At 38.2% G+C, this 26,517-nt stretch overlaps 1 protein-coding gene across 1 annotated transcript; it reads left to right on the plus strand.

The window, feature by feature from the left end:
• Positions 1-2,404: 2,404 nt before the first annotated feature.
• apobb.1 (apolipoprotein Bb, tandem duplicate 1) lies at positions 2,405-22,669 on the plus strand. Its single transcript, XM_026194212.2, has 29 exons — positions 2,405-2,480; positions 3,156-3,324; positions 3,614-3,646; positions 3,749-3,861; positions 3,954-4,099; positions 4,180-4,327; positions 4,441-4,593; positions 4,861-4,985; positions 5,088-5,173; positions 5,266-5,710; positions 5,825-5,939; positions 6,431-6,577; positions 7,613-7,824; positions 7,901-8,096; positions 8,181-8,360; positions 10,938-11,132; positions 11,222-11,389; positions 11,480-11,685; positions 11,890-12,072; positions 12,161-12,291; positions 12,748-12,958; positions 13,045-13,217; positions 13,544-13,704; positions 13,834-13,943; positions 14,032-14,405; positions 14,641-20,337; positions 20,428-20,539; positions 20,708-20,894; positions 21,434-22,669. Exons 2-29 carry the CDS (start codon positions 3,270-3,272, stop codon positions 22,418-22,420), a joined length of 11,049 nt encoding a protein of 3,682 aa, XP_026049997.2. The 5' UTR covers positions 2,405-2,480; positions 3,156-3,269; the 3' UTR covers positions 22,421-22,669.
• Positions 22,670-26,517: the final 3,848 nt, after the last annotated feature.

Here is a 26,517-nt window from a genome sequence, read left to right on the forward strand (position 1 = left end):
GACAAATAGGTCAGTAAACAGCAGAAGAGTTCAGCGCAAACTGTATTACACAATTGACAGTGTTGCAGGGTATTTTTTTTTTCAATACAATATTTTTTTATTCATAAGTAATATTAACATTAATGGTACTAATAATAATAACAATGACATGTAATGACATATAAAGGACTGCATGTTAGACACAGGCGATGGTTAGCTCAGTCTGCTCACAGAAAAAGCTCCTGGTTGGGGTCTTTCTCTGTGAGTGTGCATGTTCTCCCTATGCCTGCATGGATTTCCTCTTGGTACTCTGGTACCCACAAACAAGAGATATGCTTGTTTAGTTAACTGATGACTGAAGAACAAAGAGACCTTCTGCCATTTTGGGCTATTTTGCTGAAAATGACAGGAAACTGCAGCATCACATAAGAGTACGCTCTAAAAAAAAAAAAAAAGCCCAAAAAATATTTTGTGATTTTTTTCCTTTTCTACTGAAAGTGTGTTTTTTTTTCATATATGTTGATATAAAAAAAAATAGAAAACTGAATAAATAAATAGCACAATACAAAAAACACAGTTTTACAATAATGTAAAACACAGCCTTACAGATAAAGGAACACCAGGAGATTTCTATATAAGTAGACTGAGCAGGAGAATAAAGCTATAATCAAAGTCTAGGCTGATTTAAACCCTAAAAAAAAGTTCCATGATTAAAAATCTACCAGTAATTTAAAAAAATATTTTTCCAGTAACTGTTATTTTTTTCAAAGGATTTGCACTTTTTGCATCTGGATTTCTTTTCAAATAAAACAGCACAAAGCGCAGGCAGCTTATAGGTACTTATAGACAGATAAACATGGCAAACTAGGAAACAGGGCAGGACTACAAAGAATCCAGAAGAATCCATAACTGCACAGATTACATGATGATACCAAGTGTGGCCACATCGTTTCCTCTTAACTATTACACCCCCACAAAGATACTGATAGATGAATTTTCCCCCAAAATGTATTACTGTGGAAGAAGACCTGATATTTTCTGAATACACTGATGGAGTGATCATTACAACATTCAAAGCTTATGTTGAAAACTACTAAGTACCTCAATCCATACTGTTTATTGGGAAAATTGATTCACTAACAGGATCCTAGACTACATTGTAACATCTTAAAAGAAAGAAAGAAATACATAACAAGGTTTAACAGTACTTGCAAAATATCTCCAGTGGTATCGACCTTTATGCCAAAAAATTGGTTGGGCAATAGTACTTGCGGCTAACTGCATACACCTGGGTCACAGAGTTTAGATTCAGTTTTATTTATTCGTATTTTTTAATTATTATTTGGTACTCATCTGATTTTAAAGAGACCAAAATCGGTTTATTCATCCTCTGATGACTCTGGGGTGTTTTCCTTCTCTGAATTCTTTGTCTCGTTCTTGACCTGATTATATCTTCCATATAGTATGCAGACTCCAGAAGCTGATTAAAAAACAAAGAAATGAATGGAATGGTTAATTATAAAGTCCCTGTTACCTGCAGAACATTAAACTAAGACAAAGACACACTGGATTAAAGAAAATGGGGAATTTATAATAATGTAAACATAAGAGTATTTTGCATTAAAAACAGTGACATTAGTAAGAATGAATTTTTCTATTTGCCATATTACTGTTGTGTGCGTTGCTGGTTTTGTGCAAAAACACCAGAAACAGCTACCACTAAATATTTGAAGTATTTCAAATATTAGCCAATATGTTTTATAAGGTTATATAGTTTGAGTACTGTTACTTATATATACATTGGTAACCTTTTTAAAGTACACAGACTTACATTAAGAATTGTTTTGGTGATTCATGTTGTTTAACTGCTGAACAGCTAGAAAAAGTCCAGTCTCAAGTACTTAACAGGACTTTACACAGAAAACTTGCAACTTAGAAGATCATATAGTTTAATTCAGTTAGAATATTGTTATTACAAAAGAAAAAATAAATAAGCTTTAAATTTAAAATGGAAAAGGACAAAAGTGTTCGCTTTAAGCTCCCTTTGGACTCTGTGTTAGTTCAAACATTATCAGCATCCAACAAAAAGTACTGATCAGGATATATATTGCAACAGACCATTACACAATGTTTAGATGTAACTCTGAGATCAGTGCACAAATTAAAAAAAAGACAATTTCATGTTTTCAAGTATTTGTATAGTAATGGGAAATGTTTAATATAGTGCAATATAAATGATTGAAGTAAACACCATTTACAAAAAATAATAATAATGCTTAAGACAGCTCAAGGTTATTGCTGTTTATTTATTGCATGTGCCTTTCATGCCACAAACAGAATAGCAGACCCTATTCAAACAACTAATCAAATTTTGCAGGAACCTTTGAAACTTTGTAGCTCAAAGTTCAGTGTCCCAACCCAAATCAAGGTCTGCAAATGTTTTTGCTGTTGTCATTTTTGGGCTGTGGAGCAGAAAAACAAGCATCTAACTTCATTACGCTGTAAGTATTATTATTTTTGTTGGTTGGTTGGTTGGTTTTTGACTGTAAAAAGTAAATGTAAAGCAACATTGCCATTTTAAACAATGTGTATAGTGCAAATATGTACAGGAGTGCATTTATTATGTTATATAATCTAAGATTTTTTGCTAACTTAAGTGTTTTTACGGCAGTTTTTACCAATCACTGTAGCCTAAAAATGAAGCAAGTAACACTAGACAATTAATGCTACCTTTTTAATCTTCAATTTTTTCAATTTTAATGTGTGCAATCTCTCTGTCTATGAATCAACTGGAGTATTTTAGAGTGTAGAATTGCTCATTAAATCTATGCCTTTATACGCATTCACAATCACTAACTGGAAAGTGTAAGAAATAATATGAATTGTTGGTGGTGGGTTATTAGCACACTATTAAGAATGTAACAGCGTGAAAAATAAAAACAACGCGAAAACTAATTAGTAGCTATTAGATGATCTCTTAAGACTAACCCTTAATATCCAATCAGTGAATGACAAACCACATTAATAAAAGAAGATTTTTTTTAACACAATACATCCGTTTTCCATGTCTCGTCTTTTAGCTCTAAGTGTGTTTTAAACCCTTTTGCCTTTGTCCCTCCACACACAAGAGGGTCGGGTGGACTTTGAGCATTCAAAGAATTGTCTGTGCCTCCCAGTCTCCCAACAGGGCCCACCTGAGAGTATAAAAGTCTCAAGCTGAAGTACAAAAAAATCAGTCTCATTTCGGAGTGCTCGTTGACCCAAAAGGAGGGGGCTTCAACGAACCAATCATGGGGGACTCAAAGCTCTGCCTTTTGCTGCTCCTCAGTACATCTGCCTTGACTTGTGAGTAGTTCCTAAATTCTTTCAGTTTAAAAGAGTATTTTTTACAGCGTTAAAAAGGTTGCAATAGATATCAGTGTACTGTAGTCTTTGCAGAATTGTTGAATGAAGGTTAAAAAAAACATGCAACAAGTACAAAAATTGGGAAAACACAAAACATCTGATGGTACTCACCTATGTGTAAATCCTTGCTAGGTTATTATTAGGCTTGGTAGATGGGTTTAAGTTGTAGTGCACTGCGTTTTAGTTGTATTACAGGTGCTAAAGCAAATGATTAATCTTTGTTTTCCAGTTGCACAAGATCGGGATCAACCAACCTGTCTCTGTAAGTTCATTTTGATGTTGACATCAAGTTTGCACTGTAGCAGTAGTTTCCAAAAGATAACTAATAAATGATTTCTCATTACTCTAATCTCATCTCTCCTAGTGTCTCAAAGGTACAAGAGCCTACACAAGTATGAATACCAATATGAAGCTGAATCTCTGAATGCTATCAACGGAGCCTCACATCTCAAGAATGGACACAAGGCTTCCTGCAAGGTATGAGAAACACCTCACGATGATGCTAAATCATCAGTTTTCCCCTTTCCAATCCATGTATTTCAGAAAAAGAAATTTCCCTCCTCTCACAGGTTGAAATTGAAGTGCCTCAGACTTGTAGTTTCATTGTGCGCACTACTGGCTGCAGGCTGAGTGAAGTCGTTGACACGGACACACAGGGTAACCCTGTGTTTGCCAACAGCCCCAGCTCTGATGCCTTTGCTGCTGAAATGGAAAAGTATGTAATTTCTCCATGATAATTTAAACCATTGAAAAAAAAAAGTGGTATATTTGGAGACTGTGCACTGTTTTTTAAAGGTATCCCCTGAGGGTCGTGATTGAGGGTTTGTATGATGTGAAACTGTACCCTGAGGATGGTGAAACAACAACTGTCCTGAACTTTAAGAGGGGTATCATCTCTGCACTGGCTGTTCCTGTGCTGGAAGAAGACAAGAACAAGAATATGGTACAACACTTTAACAACATTAAACCACATTTTATATTTATTAAAAATGGTTTCGTAATCATATATTATACATCTTTATTTAGTTCCTCTAATCTTTACCATATTCGCTGCAGCCTACAATTCACGGCAACTGCAAGACCCACTACACAGTCAATGCTAGAGAAGACATTGCAACTGATGTCAGCCTAAACAGGGATCTGTCCAGATGTGACAAATTTGTCCCAATGAGAGATCACACCAGCCCCTTGGCTCTTATCACCGGCATGGTAAGGCACCCAAAGACAAGCTGTGAGCTGAAAACTTTAAACACTATGACAAATCAAAAGAGAAACTCTACCTTTGTTCGTTGTACTGTGGTATTAATGTGTCTTAACACACTGGTGGTTAAATTTGAGCTATAATGGAAAGAAAAGCCGAATTGAGTATCTTTTAAAAAAAAAAAATTGTAATGCCTTTACTTTTGCAAAAGATTACACAAAAATGTGCCAACACAAATATCCACAATGCTAACATCCTCATCTATAACTTTTAAGCACTACCCTCTTGCTCAGCTGATCAGAAGCTCCCAAACCTGCAATTACAGGTTTGACAATGAGAAAAAACACATGACCTTTGGGTCCTGCACCGAGAACCACATCCTCATTCCCTTCTCATATAAGTAAGTCAAACCTTGTACTAGACTCTATTGAATGCTCTGCTATGTAAGTACACACAGGGATATGCATTTGTTTTGTTTTTATCCCTGTTTTCTATATTTAAGGAGAGAATATGGAGTTGCCAATGTCGGAAAGCAAGAGCTCACCGTGGTTAAAGTTTCTCCTCACAATGACAGAATCTTTGCTCACGGTAAGCCTTTTCTGTTTAATTTGCTTTGTTTTGATTTGTTATAACCACAATGTAGTGCAGACTCATGATAATCTTTTTGTTTGTCTGCTAAGGTGTCATTGTCAAGGATCTCCACATGGAGGCTGTTGAGGACAAGAGTTTTGTACAGGATAAAGATGCAGTTCTGAATCTCCTGAGAGAACTGGACACTCTGTCTGAGAACGAGGGTGAGAAGAGAGCTCCCCTGTTCCACAAGCTTGTCTCAACGGTCCGTGGAATGAAAACAGAAACCTTGAGCGCGGCACTCCCTGAGGCTCTTGCGGTATCCCGAGTCCTCACCTACCAGGTACTGGCTCAATGTGGAACGCCTGAATGCAGCAGTGCCATCATGAAGATCCTCAGGACCTTTGACACCAACGCTCTTGAGGTTGATGCGACTGTCTTTGCTTTGGGACTCGTGTCCAATCCTTCTGCACTCTTGATCCACGATATGCTCGAGATGGCCAAATACAAACCCAGCAAGCCTGTCATGTATGCTCTGAGCAATGTTGTAAAGAGGTAAGCAAATTAAATCAGACTTTATTCAAGGGAAGATTTATCAATAATATTTTACTAGTTCTTTCTTTGTGAAATACTTTTAGAGGCTAAATATTGTGTTTTTTCTTTTAACAGGTTTTACAAGTCTGAAGGAAGGCAAATTCCTGAGATTCACTCTGTTGCGGAGTTCATGGCTTCCCAGTTGGGTGATTGCTCTGGAGACAAAGACAAAACTTTTATGACACTCAGGGTAAGTATTCTGCCCATAACTTCAAACTAAAATACTGTTACTGTAGAAATAAAGTTAGAGAATTACTTTTATGATAATTATGATTGTTTGAAGCAAAAATATATCAATACATATTGAATCTTGATGATACAATGTTTTTATTAGCTAGGTGGTTGCTAGGCAACAATGATTACAATGTAACATCTGATATTGAACCTTTAGGGTTCTCAGCTGTACCTGTCTGCCTATTTGTTTTCTCAACTCCTGATTGTGTTGGAGGAGTTCGCGACTACAGAAGCAAGCAAACACACACAGACACAGATTTCATGTATTATAGCAAAATAAACAGAAATCAATGATATACATTTAAAGGGTAGATCCTTTGGAGCAACACGCTAAAATTGCCCATTACAAAACAAGATATCATAATCTCACCTGTAGAGCATGTTGAAGCATGCATGAATTTTTATTCTTCTTCATGTGTTGATTATTTGCTTTACTTTTTATCTTAGGTTATTGGAAACATGGCTCCAGCTGTGGTACCTGCTAGTCCAGCACTCAGGACTGCTGTGATCAACTGTGTGAACAAACCAACAGCTTCTCTGGCCGTGCAACAAGCTGCAATTCAAGTGTACAGGCTGACCCCTCTCCCTGAGGAGGTAACCTATTTTTTAAAAAGTTTATTTTAGAAATTCTTGAAAAAGTAGTTCTCAAATAGTTACCTAATCACTTGCAGAAATTGTTTATTTGAAGAATTTCAGTCAAGATTTACCGTGCAACAAAGCACAGATAGAGCACTAGTGAAGAGTTGCAACTCAGTGTAGCATCTGATATCACTGATAACAAAAATGTATTATAAAAATTATCACATAGCAGGAGTATTAAATGAAATTTTTATGAAATTCGACAAAGTTCTGTGCGAACTTACAACATACATGCTTCCCTTGGATAACATTATTAGACAACACTACATACAATTTCATTGCTATGCAGATGACACCCAGCTTAATTATGGATAAAGCCAGATGACACATGACTTGTAATGTTTTCTCCTGAATTTACCTTTTGACCAGGATATGTCCTTCAGTGTGAATATTAGACAAATATCTCAGACCTCTTTCTGCTTTCATCTGTGCAATATCTCTGTAATTAAAAATATCCTTACTCAGAATGAGTTGGGATACATACACTGTGAGCACTTCTTCACAATTCTACTCATCTCTTTTGTCTTTCTACATCATGGGCATGAATGTCATGTTAATTTTATGAGTTTAATGATTCCTTTAAATGCCAATAAACTACCAAAAGTATATTTGAGGTGCATCTTTCTAAGGGACATTTAATCAAATATTTATTGGGGTGTATTTATACTTGTATGCATATGTTTGATCCTGTGTAGATAATAGAAAATCTGAAATAAATTCAAATTTGTGTCCCCAAATCTTGTTTTTTAAAGACTTGAAAGATGTATGTTGTACATTCATTCCACCCTGGAAAAAGAACATTTCAAAGAAAGCATTACGTCCCAAATTACTGTGACATTCATGCCAATAACGAGTACATGTAAACTTTTAACCAACACTCTACCAATGCAGCATGTCATTAAATTTGGTGTCCTTTCAAGTCAGACCCATATAATTTATTTATTTATTTATTTTTTTACACTAATTTTTTTTTATGTACTTTGGGCACAGGGCAGAGAGGAGTTTATGCAGGTTCTTCTGGACAGCACTAGTCCCATGCAAAAACGTATTGCTGCATATCTGGTACTTATGAAAAATCCTCAGCTAAGTGAACTTGCCCGGGTGCAGAATGCCTTGCCCAATATACAGGACCAACAAGTCAAGAGCTTTGTCATCTCCCACATTACCAACATTTTGTCCTCATCTGGGTCAGAGACTCAAGCGTAAGTGAGAATTATTGGTAATTAGAAAGTTGTTATTCTAATTCGGTGACAATAACTCGACTATTTTTTTCTACAGGCTGAGACATAAGCTTCAGGATGCCATTCAGGGTAATGAGATTGGGCCCATTATGGACCCCACAAAGTTCTCTCGCAACTATAAGTTTGGATCTTTGGAGGGCAATATGATCTTTGAGGGTACAAGCTACCTGCCTAAGGAGGTCATGCTTGAAATGACTCTCAAGGCATTTGGCTATGACATTGACATGGTGGAGGTAATGATTTTGGGCCATTTACTGCAAATTGAGACACTGTTTTGAAATGTTCGGTTTAACAGAATAAATCTGTCACCTTTGAAGATCGGTATGGAGGGGACAGGATTTGAGCCAACTGTTGAAGCTTTGTTTGGAGAAAATGGATTCTTCCCTGACACTGCCATGCAGACTATGTATTTTGTGTCTGACAACATGCCACAAAGGATCCGCGAGGTCATGCAGAACGTGATCCCTGCTTTCAAGGCGGACCGGATAAATAGACAGGTACTTCAGTTGGACACCTTTCACCACAACCTAGAAAACCCTGTAGCTAGCCTGGCCCCAGCAGTCAGTGCAGGTGAGGGTAGCTTAGCCACCATTCGCCCTCCCCCAGCCGACTGTCCCGAGCAGCCATAGAAAACAGGCTGGCTAGGGGACCACGAGGAGGAAACTTGATCCTAAACAGAAACCTACACACACGTTGAGGAACAAACTGTGGATATTGGTGAATCTGTTTTGAGAAGTGTGATGTTAGAGACACCTGCAGCAATAGTCAGTTATCTTCCTGGGGCAAGAGCAGGCGACATTGAAGGAACCCTGAAACTGCTCTCTAAAGACAAACGTAGACTCAGTAAAATTATAATTTATTGACTCCCAGTTCCATAAATTTGACATCTGGTGTGTAACGTTGCTAACACATGTTGGACTCTAGCTTTCTCTGTTTCCCTCCCCAATCAGATTAGGAGTGACATGTTTAGCTACATGTTGTCCTTAAATTGCCCTCTATCTGAGTGGTGTCCATATAACAACGTGCGTTTTATAGACAATTAAGAAACTTTCTGGTGAATACCTGGTCTTGTTAGAAGGGATAGCATCCATCCCGCTTCAGACAAAGCAACTCTGATTTCTAGAAATCTGGCTAAATGTATTAAATCCCCAAAAACATGACTATGCAGAATTTAGACCAGGAAGTAGAATTGCAGTGTACACCAGTCTTGGTCAAGTTACTTGAAAAAAGTAATCAGTAACAAATTACTCATTACTTCCCCCAAAAAGTAATCCCGTTACTTTACTGGTTACTTATTTTCAAAAGTAATTAATTACTTAGTTACTTTTTAAAAACACGATTTACAACCTGAATAGGTGATAAAGCGATAGATCTTTCAGCCCAATTCTACTTTTTCTGCATAATCCATCATATAAAATGTAATCAAATGGAAAAGTCTCTTTTTAAAACTTGTTTTATTAGTTTTAATCTTTTAAAAATTGTAATTATATGCAACATTCTCTGACTGGAAGAAATTTGTTTAACATTTAAACCTATTTTCTGCACATTCCAGCACATAAAATAAAATAAAATATTTTTTTGTGTTTACACTCACTCTTTCAAATAGATGCAAGTAAAACACAACAGAAAATAAATAAAATCAAAGACTCAGCGGTCCTGTTGCTCTATTTTCACCTGTAAAGCAGGAGTGGGGTAGGCGGAGGTTTACCCTGGTGCAGGTGTGCCGCTGCAGGCAGTTGAAGAATCCGCGAGTTTCTCTGTGAATTTCCCATTACGTCGTAGCGCACTCAGTGCTTGCTTGGAAGTTTAGGGGGTTTTTTCGCAGTAAAAAGAAGTTTTCTTCCCAGGCACAACAGACACTAATGTTTTTGTCACTTTTTGTGGAATCAAACTCAAAATAAGGTCAGTACTTCCACGCTTTAAACGCTGCATGCTCATACTCTCTCCCACACTCGATATATGATCCATTGTTGATCTGCACACAGCTGTTATCACGAACGTCGCACTCGCTTATATCACTGTAATGAGATATTCTCGCAACAAAAAAAATCACGGTTTTAGTAACGCTGTAACGCAGTAACGCAGTGTGCTTATGGGAAAGTAACAGTAATCTAATTACTTTTTGCAATAGTAATCCCTTACTTTACTCGTTACTTGAAAAAAGTAATCGGATTACAGTAACGCGTTAACGCCCATCTCTGGTCTACACACATATCTGCATCTTCTCTCCTCCTGTTCTCTCCACCCCATCCCTATACCCCTTGATACTGTTGAGCACAGTGTTGTATTAAAAAGATTACAGCATTCTGTAGGAATTAAAGGTACTGTGCCACAGTGGTTTGAATCATATCTATTAGATTCCAATTTGTTTATGTAAATGGGGAGTCTTCTCACACGCTGAGGTAAATTACGGAATTCTACAGAGTTCCATGCTAGGACCAATTCTGTTTACATTACATTGCTCCTCTTAGGTGTAGCATACATTTTCATTACTATGCAGATGATACCCAGCTCTTTCTATCCATTCCCTACTTCTAAACTGATGTAAAACTTAAAAACCTTAGAAAAATGGTCTCTAATAAGATAACTGCATGAATGGCATTGACCTCCAGTGACACTGAGGACTCTTATGGTAATTTATAACAAGGATATGTCCTTCAGTCTGTATATTAAATAAATATGTAGGACTTCTTTCTTACATTAGTGCAAGATCATTAAAAAAAATAGGAAAATCCTGCCCCAGAGTGATGCTGAAACACTAGTTTATACACTTATTTCTTCTTTCCTGGGCCTGGTTTCTTCCGGTTACAAGGGAAGATTTCCTTCCCGCTTTAGCCAAGTGCATGCTCAAAGGGGTTGTTCGATTACTGGAGTTTCTCTATATTAGGGTCTCCACCTTATAATACCTTACAATACACCTTGAGACCACTGCTGCTGTGATTAGGCATTATATAAAAATTGAACTGAATTGAATTGAAGAGCAATCTGTTTTACGTTAGTCAGACTTTAAATTAATTATGAACTCTTTCAGTGGGTAACTTTTTAAATTGTTTGCCTATATTTTGGCCTCCTAGAACCTGATGAAGGAGATCGGACAAAATCTCAACAAACTGGTGAGAGAGCTGAAGACCATGCAGTCTCCAGAGGCAATGGTTTATCTGAGACTTTTGGGAAATGAGCTGGGATATCTGAAGACCAATGAAATGGAGGAGATAGCCTACTCTGCTGCTACGATGGTCAACAACATGTTAAAGATGTTCCCAACTGATGTAAGATAAAGTTAAAGGACATTCACAGTGAGCAATCAATTGCTAATGATTTAAAGATTCTATTATACGTGTGTTTTTATTTTCCACAGTTAATTAGAGCACTAATGGTGAACTCTGACAACACAATCTTTGCCCACTACATCTTCATGGACAATGAGTTCTTCCTGCCTACTGTCACCGGTGTGCCTCTGAGGATTGCACTCTCTGGTACTTTTACACCCGGTATCAAGGGTGGACTGAGGATTGCTCGTGACATGGTAATCCTCCATAAATATATTTAAATGCCACCTGTCATTTTTTTTCACCACATCATCACAGGTGTTAACCTTTCTCCTGTTTCCACACAGAGTGAAGTGACCTTCATGCCCTCTGCTGGTATTGAGTTTGCAACTCAGATTGGCTCTCACATCCCTGAATATGTCAACTCTGGATTAGAAATGCACACCAACATTTTCCATGAGAGTGGCCTGAATGCCAAGATCACCTTTGGTCGTGATAATATTAAGCTGACCATCCCTGCTCCAACAAGTCCAACAAAGCTCATCAAAATTACGTAAGCGAGAGCTAGACCTTTTATATATTATGTAACTTTTCTCCAATATGAATGCAGAGAAAACAGCTGATTAAATCTTATCTTGAATTATAAACTGGCCAATGTTTGTCAAAGTAAAATAAACAAAGCTTTGTTTATATGTATCTTTGATTAAATTCATTTAGGACAGAATTATATTTTTCCTTTGCTACAATTCCTACTTAGAAACAACCTTGTGGCTGTGACGGGATCAGAGGTGAAGACCATCCCTCCTATGGTGAGGGACAAGGTTGATGTTAGTGAGTGTAGTCCTGCCTTTGTGGGAATGAAATACTGCACTGCTCTGCAATACATTGACGCTTCCTCTCAGGAGACAGTGCCCTACTTCCCCCTCACTGGAGACAGCAAGTTTGTAAAATATTCTTAACCAACAGAAAATAACTGTGTCTTAAATGTAATTATTTCATAAATAAATACTGTCCATTTAACCTAACAGATATGTTGTGGAGCTGCACCCAACTGGTGAAGTTTCCGAGTACACAGCCACTATTGCCTATGAACTCCTCAGCGAGGGAGACAATGACCGGCAGAAAGTTGATTCCTTGAAGTTTATTCTAAAAGCTGACGGTAATGTACAATATTTGATTTTTTTTCCTTTTGATTTGTTTACAGTTAAATCATAATTTTTTGGACAAAGACAACATTTTTATAAATTTGTCTTCTTACACCACCACAGTGGATTTTAAATTTGAATGCTTTAATTCAAAGGGTTTTAACAAGTTTTGCATTAACTGCTTAGAAATTGCAGAGGTTGTCGTACATAATCCTCCATTTTCAACAGCTCAAAGTTGATTGGACAAACTACCATAACTGTAATCATCCACTTGCACTGTGAAGACCTGTACAATCAGTGGCAACCCTGCAAACCTGTCCCATAACATTGCCTCCAATAGGTTTTACATATTATGTGGCATGCTTTGGAGCTTTTTCTTTCCTTCCCATACTTTTCTCTTTCCATCATTCTGTTGTCCAACAAATTATGGATGTAACTGTAACTTTAGTCATTCAATTGGTCAACAACAGGTGCAGAGCCTACAGAAGCCACAGCAGTCATGAAATATAACAGAAGGAGGCATGTCATCAGTGCCGACATCCAGATCCCCGACTACGATGTGGAGGCTGGAGTTAGGCTGGGTGTTGTGGATGGAAACACAAAGGGCAGAGGAACTCACGCCATCTTTCTCAATTTTTTAAACAAAAATGTTCTTCAGCTCTCCCTGGTTGGTCGTGCCAAGTAAGAAAGCAACTACAGATCACACACACATATTTTTTTTTAATCTCACTGCTATCATTAACAGCAAGATGTATATGTTCTTTCAGTCTGAAGGCTATGAAGGAAGGTATGCTCCAAGTCCAACTTGTGGTCCCATCAATCAGTGCTGATGCTACTGTCACAGCTACAATGAAACGTGATGAAGAAGTGGAACTGGAGCTTGAGAGTGAAATCAAGGTCATGGATGCCAACTCTCAACAGAAAATCAATATCAAATATGGTAAATTGCTTTTTCAGTTACAGTGTTCTAAATGTCCCATCACAAGTTATTTAACAGTTGCATATTGTTGCTTTTTTGTATCAAGGTATGAAAAATGACATCCTCCTATCGGTAGAAATATCTGTCACTTCATCATAGTTAATAATTGCAGCCTAAAAAATGGTTTTACTGACCATTTAAAGGCAACTATGATCAAGACAGAGTGACCCATTTCTAATAGCTATATGCAGGTTATGATATGATCTTTAAAATAAACAATCTGAATTAGATTTTTCTCATAAAGTTGTTCTGGATTTTATTCAGTGCTCTCTTCTTTATCATTTTAGATGCCACAAAAATTGAGGTTGAGGTCAAGTCGGATGTGAATGCCAAGACCACCATGTTGCCTAAAGGCGACTTGATTAAAAATTATGGCAATGATCTTCTTGACATGCAAGTGGCACAAACTGACATGAAAGTTCGTCATATCTTCAAGAAGTTTGTGGAGGTACATACATATTTGCTCAATTATACAAGTGTTTTTCTTAAAAAAAACATGAACTCAAAAACATAGTACTTTATTAATCCTAGAGGAAATTTTGTAACAGTGCATATAATAATGGTTATCTGTTTTTAGGCAGCAAACAATTACATGGAAAAGTATGGTGCTGATTTCCCTTACATTCAGAACTTCAGATTGCCTGAAATGCCAGAGATTTCCCTACCAGAGACACTATTCCTGAATACGTAAGTGTGTTAAACCTCATGGTAAATATTAAAACTGTCTAATTTTTCTCCCTAAACAACCAGATATTTACTTTTATCTTTTTAATAGTGAGGCAACGGCCATCTATTACATAAACAATAATCGCTTCACAATTGCTATCCCTGTGCCACTTGGAGGAAAGTCAACAGAAGAGCTTAACTTCCCACCAGCTTTGACCACACCAGGCCTGTCTCTACAGCAGTATGGACTGGAAATCCCCTCTATGGAGATTTCCATCCCAGAGTTTGTTGTTCCTGAGAGCATCATGCTATCTATTCCCTTGTTTGGTAGAGCTGAGGTTTCAACAGTGATGAAAAGCAACTTATATGACACAGAGGCCTCTGTGGCTTTCGGCGTAGACCAAGATGAATCACAAAGCTACTCAGCCAAGTTTGTCATCAAAGGAACCTCCCCAATTGACATTCTTTCAATAAAGCTTGAAGGTACTTCACACTGAAGATCACTGATAAATTTAAAGTTGCTAATGTGTAGTTCAAATGAAGTGCTGTTTTTTGTGTTGGAATAGTTTTCAAGAGATTCTTGATGTATATATGGATATTGTATACAAGCAAATGGATCTTTTCTGGTAAAGTAGTCACCATAGGGATTCTGAAGTTATTAGTCAGCAATTAAGCATTTTTTTTGTTTTTTGTCCTTGTGTGTGTTTTTTTAATCTAGGCTCTGGAAAAGTCGCCACTACCGATTCCATCAAAGCCCAATTTGAAAGTTCTTTGGCCCACAAATTCGTTGAAGCCAGGATTAGCATTGTTGAAGATGCAATCATCTCTGATGCAATTAATTTGAAAACAAACACCAAGATAGAAGCCAGAAGTCCACTTGGTTTCAGTGTTGTCACAGAGCACACTGGTATGGCTGGAATAAACCATGAGGAAATGTCTGTTGACAACAAATTTCAGGTGGCATTTGAAGCTGGACCCATTTATGGCAAGACTCTCTCAATCCAGTCCTTAACCATCTTCCCATTCAGGCCAGAAGTAAAGTTTGATTCTAATTTTCAGGTAGATTCCACACTTGTTAAGGCCCTGAATGTAATTACAGGAACCTATATCAATGGGGAAGTCTCAGTTGCGTCTAAAACCAGTGCCTTTGATGTCATCACTCACAATGCTGAGCTTTCTATCAGAGATAGCAGAGTGAAACTGATATGTGCTGCAAATGCCCTTGCTCTTGGCATGAAGATGCAAAATCAGATAGAAGCCTCTGCTGGTGCTGGTGAAGTCATCTTGAGGATGGAAACAAACACAGACTACTCTGAAAATCATGTTTACTCTTTGCTGACCGCCTCTCTTGATGTCAGTGGTCTGGCTATAAATAGTGATGCCAATGTGAAGCTTCTTGAAAATGAGGCTACTCATAAGGTCATTCTGAGAATGAATAAAGATGGTTTCACCACAAAAGGAACAACTACTCTCCATAGCCCGCTGTCCATGGAAAACACCTTTGATGCCGAGGTTGATGCTACAAGAGCTACTCTAGCCATTACCAACAGGGCTGCGATGTATGAAATCAAGGTTGACAACACCAACAATTTTACCTTAACTCTCTCCGGCCTTAACTTCAACTCAAAGGCTGAAGCCTCTGCAAGGGATTATGCCTCTTACACTCATGATATCACCTTCGACCTGAACCCCCACAGTGTTTCTTCAAATGTTAACAACAATCTAAATCTCCTGAGTGCTAACTTTATTAATCAGGCACAGCTGCAGGTAGGGCTTGGCAAGATGGATCTGAGTGGAGTTTTGAAAGCCAACAATGGTGAAGAAGAGCTCAAGCACACCTATCAGATCAGTTATGGTGACATGAGTGCTAATGCAAAGTGCAGCACGACTGGAAAATTCCTTGGAACTCACATGAACCACAACACTGAAGTTGAAGTTGTCGGCCTTGTTGCCATGATTACCAATGATGTCCGCTTTCACTCACAACCGGTGCGCTTAAGCCACACTGTGCGTTGCAATATTGCTCCTTTTGATTTCAACTTGGATGCCATATTGAATGCTGAAGGAGATATGGCCATTTATGGAAGAGAGAGTGCCCAGATCTACAATAAGTTTCTCTTTAGAGCTCAGCCCATGGCTCTTGCCAGCTCAAATGAAGGCAGGGCATCCGTAACCCATCAACTGAATAATGGGTTTTCCCTTGAGACCACATTTGACAACAAGATGATTACTACTTTGTCACTCCAAGAGCAAAGGACTAGTTTTAAATTCAAGTCTAAAATGAATGAGCACACCTTTGATCAGAACATAGATGTTTATAACACTGCTGAGACAACTGGAATTGAGGTTTCTAGTACAATCCTTACAAACATTATTAACACAGCTTCCACAGACAACCAGGAGTTCACTGTCTCTGGCTTACTCAAATATGACAAGAACACAGATAGTCACATAATTCAGATTCCAAATCTGTTTGCCCTCCTGGAACACATCAAGGGATTTCTTTTGAATGTTGTAGATGAACTGCAGCACTACATCAACAATGATAATATAAGGGCTAAAGTTGAGGCTTTCCCGCAACATATAAGTGACCTACTTACTGAATTGAATATAGAAGACAAGATAATTCAACTGAAAGAGCTTTTCAGTCATTTAATTCAGAAATATACTATCTCCATGAATGATGTGGAAACATTTTTGAGGAACCTAAATGTTACTATTAAGAAACTACTAGCTAATCTCTCTGTTTACATCCAGAACTTTGTTGATGCGGTGAATGAAACTATTTTTAGTGGCAATTTCCCTGAAACCACCATTCAAGCAATCCAGGAATGGCTGAATAACCTTAATGAGGAATATGATATCGAGCCCATTATTGAATATGCAACTGAAACCATAGGAGAAATCATTCAAGTCTTTGACTTGGAAAGACTAAAGGGCAGCAGCTTTGCATTCCTACATGATATTGCTGGCAAGGATGAAATCAAAGCCAAACTACAGTCAATCCTCAGAGGTATAAAAGAAACATTGGAGATTTTTGTTGCTGAGCTAAAGAGCTTCACGTCATCCTTAAAAGCTCATATCGAGTTATTAACGAGCTACATTCCCACGGAAATTGTCAGCCACATAACAGATTTTATTCAGAAAATTATTCAGGACTTTGATATTGTAAATAAGCTTAACACAATAACTTCCAAATTAAGTGAACTGATTGCAAAGCTTGAAGCTGAAAAAAATTTTCAAGCAATCTTAGATAAAGCTGTGGAGGTCGTGAAAAACATCAAGATTGACGAAACCATCACTAATCTCGCTACTGTCATAACAAACTTTTATCGTTTTTTAATGGATTGCCATGAGTTTACTATCCACTACTGGAAAAGAAATGAAGTAAAAGAAATAATTCAGGAAATTAACATGTTTATTGAAATGATTGTGGAAGAGCTTCAATCGTTTGATTATAAAAACTTCCAGGAGTTTGTTAATCTGTCTGCACAGATCATGAATGAGATTATTAGAAAACATGAAATTCTTCTTGGGGCAATAAGAGATTTTGTCAATACGGTGTTATTGTCTGTTCGAGACCTTTCAGAACACTTAAGAGAAATCAAAGTAGCTGAAGTTTTTAAAACTCTAATGGATATCTTCGATGAAGTTGTGTTTAATACTCTTAAGAGAGTTGCCCAACTTGTCAAAGACAAAATTACAAGCCTTGATATTCCAACTCAGCTTGACATCCCCGAGTTCACTATCTTTGGGTTACACATTGTTAAAGCCACCACAATCTCCACTGATGACATCAAGCAGAGAATTATTGAACTTATTGATTTAATTGTAAATTTTAAGATTAGCATGTTTGACATGGATGCTTTCTTTGGAGATTTGACGATGAACTACTTTCCTTCCATCCCTGAGGTAACCCTCCCAGAGATCACTCTTTCTCAGATCTCATTCCCCAAAATTCCACAAGTCCCTACAGAAAAACTTGCCAAGTTTCTTCAAGTCCCTGAAATAAGCTTTCCAACCATTCCAACTGAAATTGTAGTCCCATCTTTTGGTAAACTCTTTGGGGAACTCAAACTCCAGACTCCCATCTACACAATGGAGACATCTGCTGAGTTTAAGAACGCAACTGAGAATGCAATGATGCCTCAATTCAAGGGATTTTTCACTTCCATTGGAAACTCTCCAAATTTTGAAATTCTCAATTACAAACTAGATTCCACTGCTCGCATTGCAATCCCAAAAATGAGACGCGTTGTCTTTGGAGAGACAGTAAAGTTCAGGCACAATTTTCTTGGAGTTGAACATCAGGCATCTGTGACTCTCTATGGCCTATCAGCTCAGGCCCAAGCAAAGACTGGAATTAAGGTCACTACTAGACCTTACACTTCTACCTTTGTAAACACAGCCTTTATTGCTAGGGAAGGGGGAATGACTGCTTCTCTTGATACAACATACACACATTTAGTGGACATTCAATATGACAAGAATGTCATTCTCAGTAATGAGGTAGCTCTAAAACAGAAATCACTTGTTCGCCAAGATGGCTACACACTTACTCTAACAGCTGACAATACAGGAACGTTTAATGGTGATGACAGCCACAACAGCAAGTTAGAGTTGTCATTTTCTCCCAGCATTGTCACCATATCTTTCAGTGGTGACACAGACTGTTCCATGTTAAAGATGAAACAACATATTAGTGCTGAAGTTAGCACATTTTCCTACTTCAAGTTTAATGTTCGCAATGAAGCAGAAGCACCAATTATTAAGAACAGTCTTCTTGTTGCATCTGGATATGCAAACCTTCATGACATGAAGGTTGAGTTGAAAGCAAACAAAGACACAGAACTCTATGGTGCAGTCACTGGTAGACTTTCCAATGCAATAAGCGTTATAGCTCACCCTGGTGAGTTTTTCTTTGACTTTCAAAACAAAGGAAATGTTAAGGTCAACAGTTTTGAATTTTCGACTGCTAAAATAGAACTACAGAATGATTACTTGGCCCACATCAGTCCTGACAGTCAAAAGATGAATACAGTCATTCTGACTCGTTTTAACCAGTACAAAATCTTGTACAACTTCACTGTTGAAAATAATGTAAATGAAGTTGGAATCTTCGCTGCCATGGAAAGTGAGACCAGTCTTGACTTTCTGAAATACCCCATCAGTATTCCTGAGATTGATCTGCCTTTTGTTGACTTTCATACTCCTGCCATCAATGATCTGAACTTGTATGATCAGGCTGGATTGGACAACATTTTGACTACCACTGACCAGTCTCTGGATGTGAATACTAAGATTGTTTACCAGAAAAGCAAGGCAGCCCCGCTTGCTGATATGATGGGCTTGATCCAAATTCCCTATGTGGGCAATCTAATAACAGAACTCTCTGTCAAGTCTGCCATTATTAATCTGATTGCTAATGCCAGAATGTATACAGAAGATGATCTTGTGTTCCGTCTTGAAGCTACCACAACCTCTATGTTTGAGGACCTTCAAGTCAAACTTGCTGGCACTACTAGTCTTACCACCAAGAGGGGATTCAAGATGGCTAACTCCCTGTCCCTAGAAAACACTCGTATTGCAGGAACTCATGACAGCACCATCACTCTGAGCGCTGATACTTATGATACTGAAGTCTCTGTGGCAACAGTTGCAAATATTGCCCTGCCAATACTAGACATGCAAGCAAACCAAAAACTGGATGCAGACACAAAAACCAAAGCAAATGCTATTTCCACCTTGAGGATAAGTGGTAATTTGAATATTCCTGTGATCAAAACTGTTGGAAAGGCTGAGGCAGACCACAGTCTGAAGCTTGAAGGAACCTCTGATTATATTTCCTTGGAGTCCTCTACTAGAGCAAACATGGATGGCACAGTCTATGAAGACTACTTTCTTTATGGAATGCTAGATAACAAAGCTAATGTGTTCCTGAATAAAGACGCCCTGCGCTCAACTTCTAAAGTTATTAGTGATACCAAGTTTAACCATGGTACAACCAAAGTCATTGATATGGATGTAAATGGGGATCTTTCCATTGAAGCCTCCATGAGCCATTTGTATGCAGTGCTGACGTATACTGGCAACAATGAGGCAAACCTGTTCAACTTCAATACCAAAGGGATTCATATTGCCCAAGCCAAAATGGATTTTGCACCAGCCTCCTTGACTGTTGATATTAACATTGACGTGTCTCAGCCAACCAACATGGGTGACTTTGCTCTCTCTGAGAAGACTGTTGTTGAAGTAACAGCTACCAAGCAGCACATCTTTACTAATTCTACGCTTGTCAGCCCACTGTACACTACAAGCATGGCAGCTGAAGTAGAAAGCCGTGCTCCTGTCATCAGAGCAGTTGCCAAGTCCTCTGCAACCTCTGCTTTTGTGATCTTGGAATACAACATGGATGGTGAGTTGATTAAAATTCCCTAAAAACTTCTGTCTTTATCTTTTTTTAAGCACTGTTGAGCACTAAATTTGATGCAATTTCTTTATATAGCTTCTTCTACTGTAAACTTTGAGAATGAAGCTTTCAACATGATTAGCCAAATCACACTGACACATGCTGACCTGACTGTGAATGCCAACCATGCCATTATGCAAGCTATGAGGTAATAATCAATATGTTTGTTTTAAAATGTGTTATTTTAGGAAAATGCACAAAGCTATAATTCATGCTTTACTGTATATTTTCATATGTAAATTGCATATTTTTATATCTTTTGCATGTAACAACAGATGAGGAGCAATTGTGATTTCAATATTTCCTTTTGTTCCAGTGTTCAACAACATGCACTGAACGTGAACTTCACCAGTCATACTTTCACTGATGTGAACCTTCAATATGCTACACACAGCAATGGTATCAGTGCCTCAGTATCTTCTCCAGCCACTGGCCTTCTGGGCCTTCAGTTCAGTCGTGCGGTCCCATCCCAGATGAGTGCAAAAGTCTATGGCCGTTACCCTGTAAGTATTGTTAGCAAGATCATTTTAATACAATGGACACTAAGGAAGAAAGGCACTAGATCAAATGGCTAGACAGAGAGATGTGCGCAGATCACATGTGTGTGAATGAGAAGGAGACAAGTGGAAGGGTTAAGAAAAACAAGGTGTAGATGGGTAATAGATAGACCGTAGATGTCAAGATTTTTAGGGGCAACGCAGGTTGTGTGGTTTACATACAAAGTTAGAGACAGGATTGAGATGGTACAGAGGAGGGATAGTCGATATATTGAACAAAAGTTGTTAAAGATGCAGTTGCCAGAGACTAGGCCCTCAGAAGAGGTTTATAAATGTATTAAAGGAAGACATGGAGAGGGCTGGTGACACAGAAGAGGATCCCAAGGATAGTATGGTATGAAGGCAGATGAGCCACTGTGGCGAACCCTAAAAGGAGCAGCTGAAGAAGGAGAAGAAAAAGAAGAATGTCAGTACAACGATAAATTAAGATTTTGGTTACTAAATGTTACTTTCTTTTGTTTTGTTTTCTTTTTTCTTTTTTCTAGTCTGCCCCAGAGGTTGATGTTGACATCTTGGTCATCAGATCTACTCCCAAGGATAACGACAAGATGAATCTACAGATTGTTTACAACATGGAGACACCCACAGCAATACTCTCTCAGATCAAGATGAGACTTCCTTCCATAATTTCAACATTCAAAGACTTTACTGACAAGTATCAGTTCACAGGGTACATGGAGATGTTAAAGGACTCTGTCATTAACCACATCAATGAAGTCTATAATGCTGCAACCAATTATGATGTTCAAATGAGCCAGCTGTCAATTTTCTTCAGGAACATAATTGTACAATACCAGAAAACTGTCCAGGTCTTCCTAAATGCTGTCATTAAGGTTTTAAGGGAGACCAGGTTCAAAGTGCCTGGGTCAGATGAGACGACCACTCTCCCTGAGGTCTTAAAGAAGCTATCTAGCAGCATTGCTGCTATGCTAGAAGTAACCATTCAGATTATCTATGAAAAAATGGAGGCCACCTATAACTTTTTTGTTGAAAGGTTGAGCAATGTGAAAATGCAGATGCCGGTTGGTGATGCAGTCACTGGAGGGCAGATCATAGATCAAGTCAAAAAAGTTTCCAAGAAAATCTTTGAGGAAATGGTGAATTTTGTAAAAAACATGGAGAGTCTTGACACAATGCTAGTGAAAATAGGTGAGACCCTGGAGGCTATTGTTGAGAAATTGCAGGAATTTGTAGACTCTCTCAAGTCAGATTATTTAGATGAAATGTTTGGCAATATCAATTATCTCTATCGTAACTTTGTCACGGTCCTAAAGAACATAGTTGACCAGATCTCTGCTATGGAGTTCAACATGGTGTGCGAGTACATTATAAATGTGTTCATGTATGTAGTATATGAGTTCAATAATATGGTTCAGGGGGTTCTGCAGCAAGCTTCTGAGGAAGTTCAAGCCCACGTGACAGTCAGAGATGGAAAGCTTGAGATTGACCTTCCATTTCACTTTCAACAGTAAAGCATCAAAGAGTGAAGCCTAAGTATATAGGAAACACTACCATCCATTCAGAGCACATTCTTGGAAAGAATACGGATAAATAGCTTTTCAATATTTATAACAATAAGTTCAGCAGATACACCGGCTACACCATTAATGAAGATGGATTATTTTGTAGAAACACATGTAGAACATGTAAAATGTTGTTCAAACTCACCTTCCAGCATAGACTGAGAAGCATTAATAAAATCCATTAATGCAGTCTGTAAATGTTGGATTTATTGCTTTGTGATTTTTTTTATTTACATCCAAACTTAATTAATTAGGAAAACTGTCAAACTACACAAAAATAATTGTCTATGTTAAACTGTATCTTACAAGAGTGATCATCAGAACTGTCCGATAATGTCACTGTAGTTTGAATAAATATTCATATCTTTTAATTTCTTCAGATGCAACATTAGCTTCAGATATGGAGATCAGGACAAAGCTTTACATGAATTTCTAAAGCTGAGGTGTTAATTCATTTAAAAAATGGGCACATTGGAAACTGGGACTGTTGTAGAGGGCTGCAGGAAAAAGATTAACTCAGTTCTGCTCAATATTAATTTTATCTCTTCATAAACTGGTAAGAGTAGATTGACAGTTAAGCAATGAGAATATGAAATGAAAGATAAGAATAAGAACATTTTATCAGTGTTTAATCAGCATTTCCAATAACAACTAGGAACAAAATGTGCAAGCTATAGCAAAATTTCAAAGACTTTAATTTTATCTATTGCTATTTTACTTGTAGTTTAACTACTTCATCTTCAGTTTTTCCAGAAAGTTTTTCTTTCTCCATGTTCTCAATGTTCTGGACTTGAATAATCCAGTGGAAATTTTATTTATATAGCACTAGTTCACAACCACAGTCACCTCAGTGCACTTTTTAGTGTAAAGTAAGGACCCTACAACAGGGGTCCCCAATCCCAGTCCACGAGGGCCAGTGTCCCTGCAGGTTTTAGATGTGTCCTTGATCCATCGCAGCTGATTTAAATGGATAAATTACCATCTCAACATGTCTTGTTCTCCAGAGGCCTGGTAATGAACTAATCATGTGATTCAGGTGTGTTGACCCAGGGTGAGATCTAAAACCTGCAGGGACACCGGCCCTCGTGGACTGGGATTGGGGACCCCTGCCCTACAATATTAGAAAGAAACCCCAAATAATTACATAACCCCCTTTGAGCAAGTACAGTGGCGAAAGTGTGGATGAATACTCCCTTTTAACACAAGAACCCTTCAGCAGAAACCGGCCAGGGTTATAACATCTGGAGTAAGTCTCTGGTTAGATACGATGTTCCTGAGATTTGTTTGGCGAATAACCTCAGTTTTATCTTTTATCTGAAGGGCGACCGTGGCTCAGGGGGTTGGGAAGCGTATCTGTAACCGGAAGGTCGCCGGTTCGATCCCTGGGCTCTCTGTCCTGGTCGTTGTGTCCTTGGGCAAGACACTTTACCCTACTTGCCTACTGGTGCTGGCCAGAGGGGCCGATGGCGCGAAATGGCAGCCTCGCTTCTGTCAGTCTGCCCCAGGGCAGCTGTGGCTACAACCGTAGCTTGCCTCCACCAGTGTATGAATGTGAGAGTGAATGAATAGTGGCATTGTAAAGCGCTTTGGGTGCCTTGAAAAGCGCTATATAAATCCAATCCATTATTATTATTATTATTATTATCTTAAATTAGAAGCAGGAGGTGAGACGTAATCCAGGTCTTTATGTGATTAGACTTTAAACTCTGAGGATGCAACAACTAAAACAGTTGTTTTTTTACTTTTCCAATCATGGTGGAGAAGACAAAGAATAAGGTTTTCAAATGAATTCAAACTATTTCTAGGTCTTTAATTACCTGATAGCCTCTAGTGAAGAATTTCTGCCACTCCTCTTCATCGTGCGCTTTGAGTATTCTCAGATTTGGAAATGTAAAAAAACACAGTGGAAAGTTGATTATCACTGAGAGGGGGTCTGTTTCTGGATTTGTTAAACTTCATTATTTCATGCATTTATTACTTCTGGGCTCAACACCTCTAATCCGGGTTTTTCTAAATGTTTTTTTAAAAGCCCTCAATTGATCAAGAATACTGTAGTGAGAGTAAAAAGAGACTAGAAAGGGACTAGACGGAGAGACCATATTTATCCCATATCAGCTTCTTGTCACTGGCTACCTGTTAAATCCAGAATTTGATTTAAACTTCTTGGCGATAGTCAGAAATAAAAGCTCCCTTTTAACAGGAAGAAACATGCAGCAGAGCCAACTTCAGGGAGTGTTCAATGCAGCCACTATATGTGATTTCTTGTCTGAAAATATACCGGCTAACTGTTTGCTAAGCAGTAGTGAAAATGTGAAAATGGAATGTAAAGTGCAAACAGAGAACTCTCTGGATGTAAAGTTGCACATTGAGACATGTTGATAACTCTAATGGCAACCAATTTCACCTCGCAATGCCCTGCAACCATTGAGGCAATACAGGAAACCTAGAAACTTGTAGTTGCTAACAGGTTTCTAGATGCACCCTTATTATTTATGCACCCTTCAACTATGTTATAAGTTTCAATGTTGCAGACTATGTCCACCAAAGAGCCGCAACTTCCCAGTTGGCAGCAGATGTTTAAAACACCTCAAAGACAATTACCAGCTGATCCAAGCAGGTCCAGGAGAGAGTGTCAGTATATCAGTCAATATACCAATTTTTAAATTGCTAAATATCTGTGTTTGGTATCAGTTTTCAAAATCCTATATGAAGCATATATAACACATGGCCCTATAATTATCTTAATATTTCAGCTTTTTGGTTTTCATGCTAATAATGCAGAAATGCTTGCACATGGGAATATTTTATATCTTTTTTTCTATATTCCGTAGTATGTGATAGATTTTGTCCTACCGCAGGGGTGGGCACCTCCAGACCTCAAGGGCCGGTGTTCTGCAGGTTTTAGATCTCACCCTGGGTCAACACACCTGTATCACATGATTAGTTCATTACCAAGCCTCTGGAGAACTTCAGGACACATTGAGGAGGTAATTTAACCATTTGAATCAGCTGTGATGGATCAAGGACACATCTAAAACCTGCAGGACACCGGCCCTCGAGGCCTGGAGTTGCCCACCCCTGTGGTTACCGATTATATATACTGCAATATTCCATTACTCAAAGTTTAGATTCAGCTACAGATGAGGACAGAATTATCCACCCCTCCCCCCATTCTTTTTGCTGGATAACAATCTGCAGTCAATTGTTCTAGTTTTTAACAAATCTCGCACACGTCTCCAGAGCAGTCCGAGCCCTTTCTTCTTTGGCGAATATCTAAGCTACTCCAGATTTGATGGTATTCTGACATGAACTTTGATCTTCTGTTCACCCCACAGATTCTTATTAAATGTGCCTTCTGCACCACAAACAGGACTGTAGACCCTATTCGAACATCACATTTTGGAACCTTTAAATCCCTGCTTTAAAGATGGACATACAGTGGCCCAGGGAGGCCAAACGGACTGCAACTTAAGAAAACACCAGCAATAAGAAAAACGCTGCAAAAGCACACAAAACAAAAACAGAAATAGGAAAAACGACAACGGAATTAGGAAAAAAGAAAACAGAAACAGGAAAAAACTGATTTCCAAAAGCACAAGGGAAGTGTTTCTGGGGAGACAATAACCCGACGGACCAGTTGCAGGAACCAAAATATGCTAAGAATTGCGCTGGGAGACACTTAAAATAAGTGGAGGATCTATCGGTTTTGTGAGGAAAGAAAAGATGAGAGGTAAGTGTGTTAGCCTAACTATTAGCCTAAAAATACGTCATCAGTAATATATGAATCATAATAAAACACACCTACCATATTTTGGGTTCCTGCAACTGGTCCGTCGGGTTATTGTCTCCCCAGAAACACTTCCCTTGTGTTTTTTTTTCCTATTTCTGCTTTCGTTTTTCCTATTTCTGTTTTATTTTTTCCTCTCTGGTACTTTTACACCCGGTATGAAGGTTGGACTGAAGATTACTCGTGACATGGTAATGCTCCATAAATATGTTTATATGTCACCTGTCATTTTTTTCACCACATCATCACAGGTGTTAAA

Source organism: Astatotilapia calliptera, chromosome 15 (genome assembly GCF_964374335.1).
Source record: "Astatotilapia calliptera chromosome 15, fAstCal68.1, whole genome shotgun sequence".
In the NCBI taxonomy this organism is placed as follows: Eukaryota; Metazoa; Chordata; class Actinopteri; order Cichliformes; family Cichlidae; genus Astatotilapia; species Astatotilapia calliptera.

What these genes read in the sequence shown, in the direction of transcription:
- apobb.1 (XM_026194212.2), top strand. Translation starts at nt 3,270, where the DNA reads ATGGGGGACTCAAAGCTCTGCCTTTTGCTGCTCCTCAGTACATCTGCC. An exon ending in CAGTACATCTGCCTTGACTT is followed by an intron (nt 3,325 to 3,613) that starts GTGAGTAGTTCC and finishes TTTGTTTTCCAG; the next exon opens with TTGCACAAGATCGGGATCAA. An exon ending in TGACCCCTCTCCCTGAGGAG is followed by an intron (nt 6,578 to 7,612) that starts GTAACCTATTTT and finishes CTTTGGGCACAG; the next exon opens with GGCAGAGAGGAGTTTATGCA.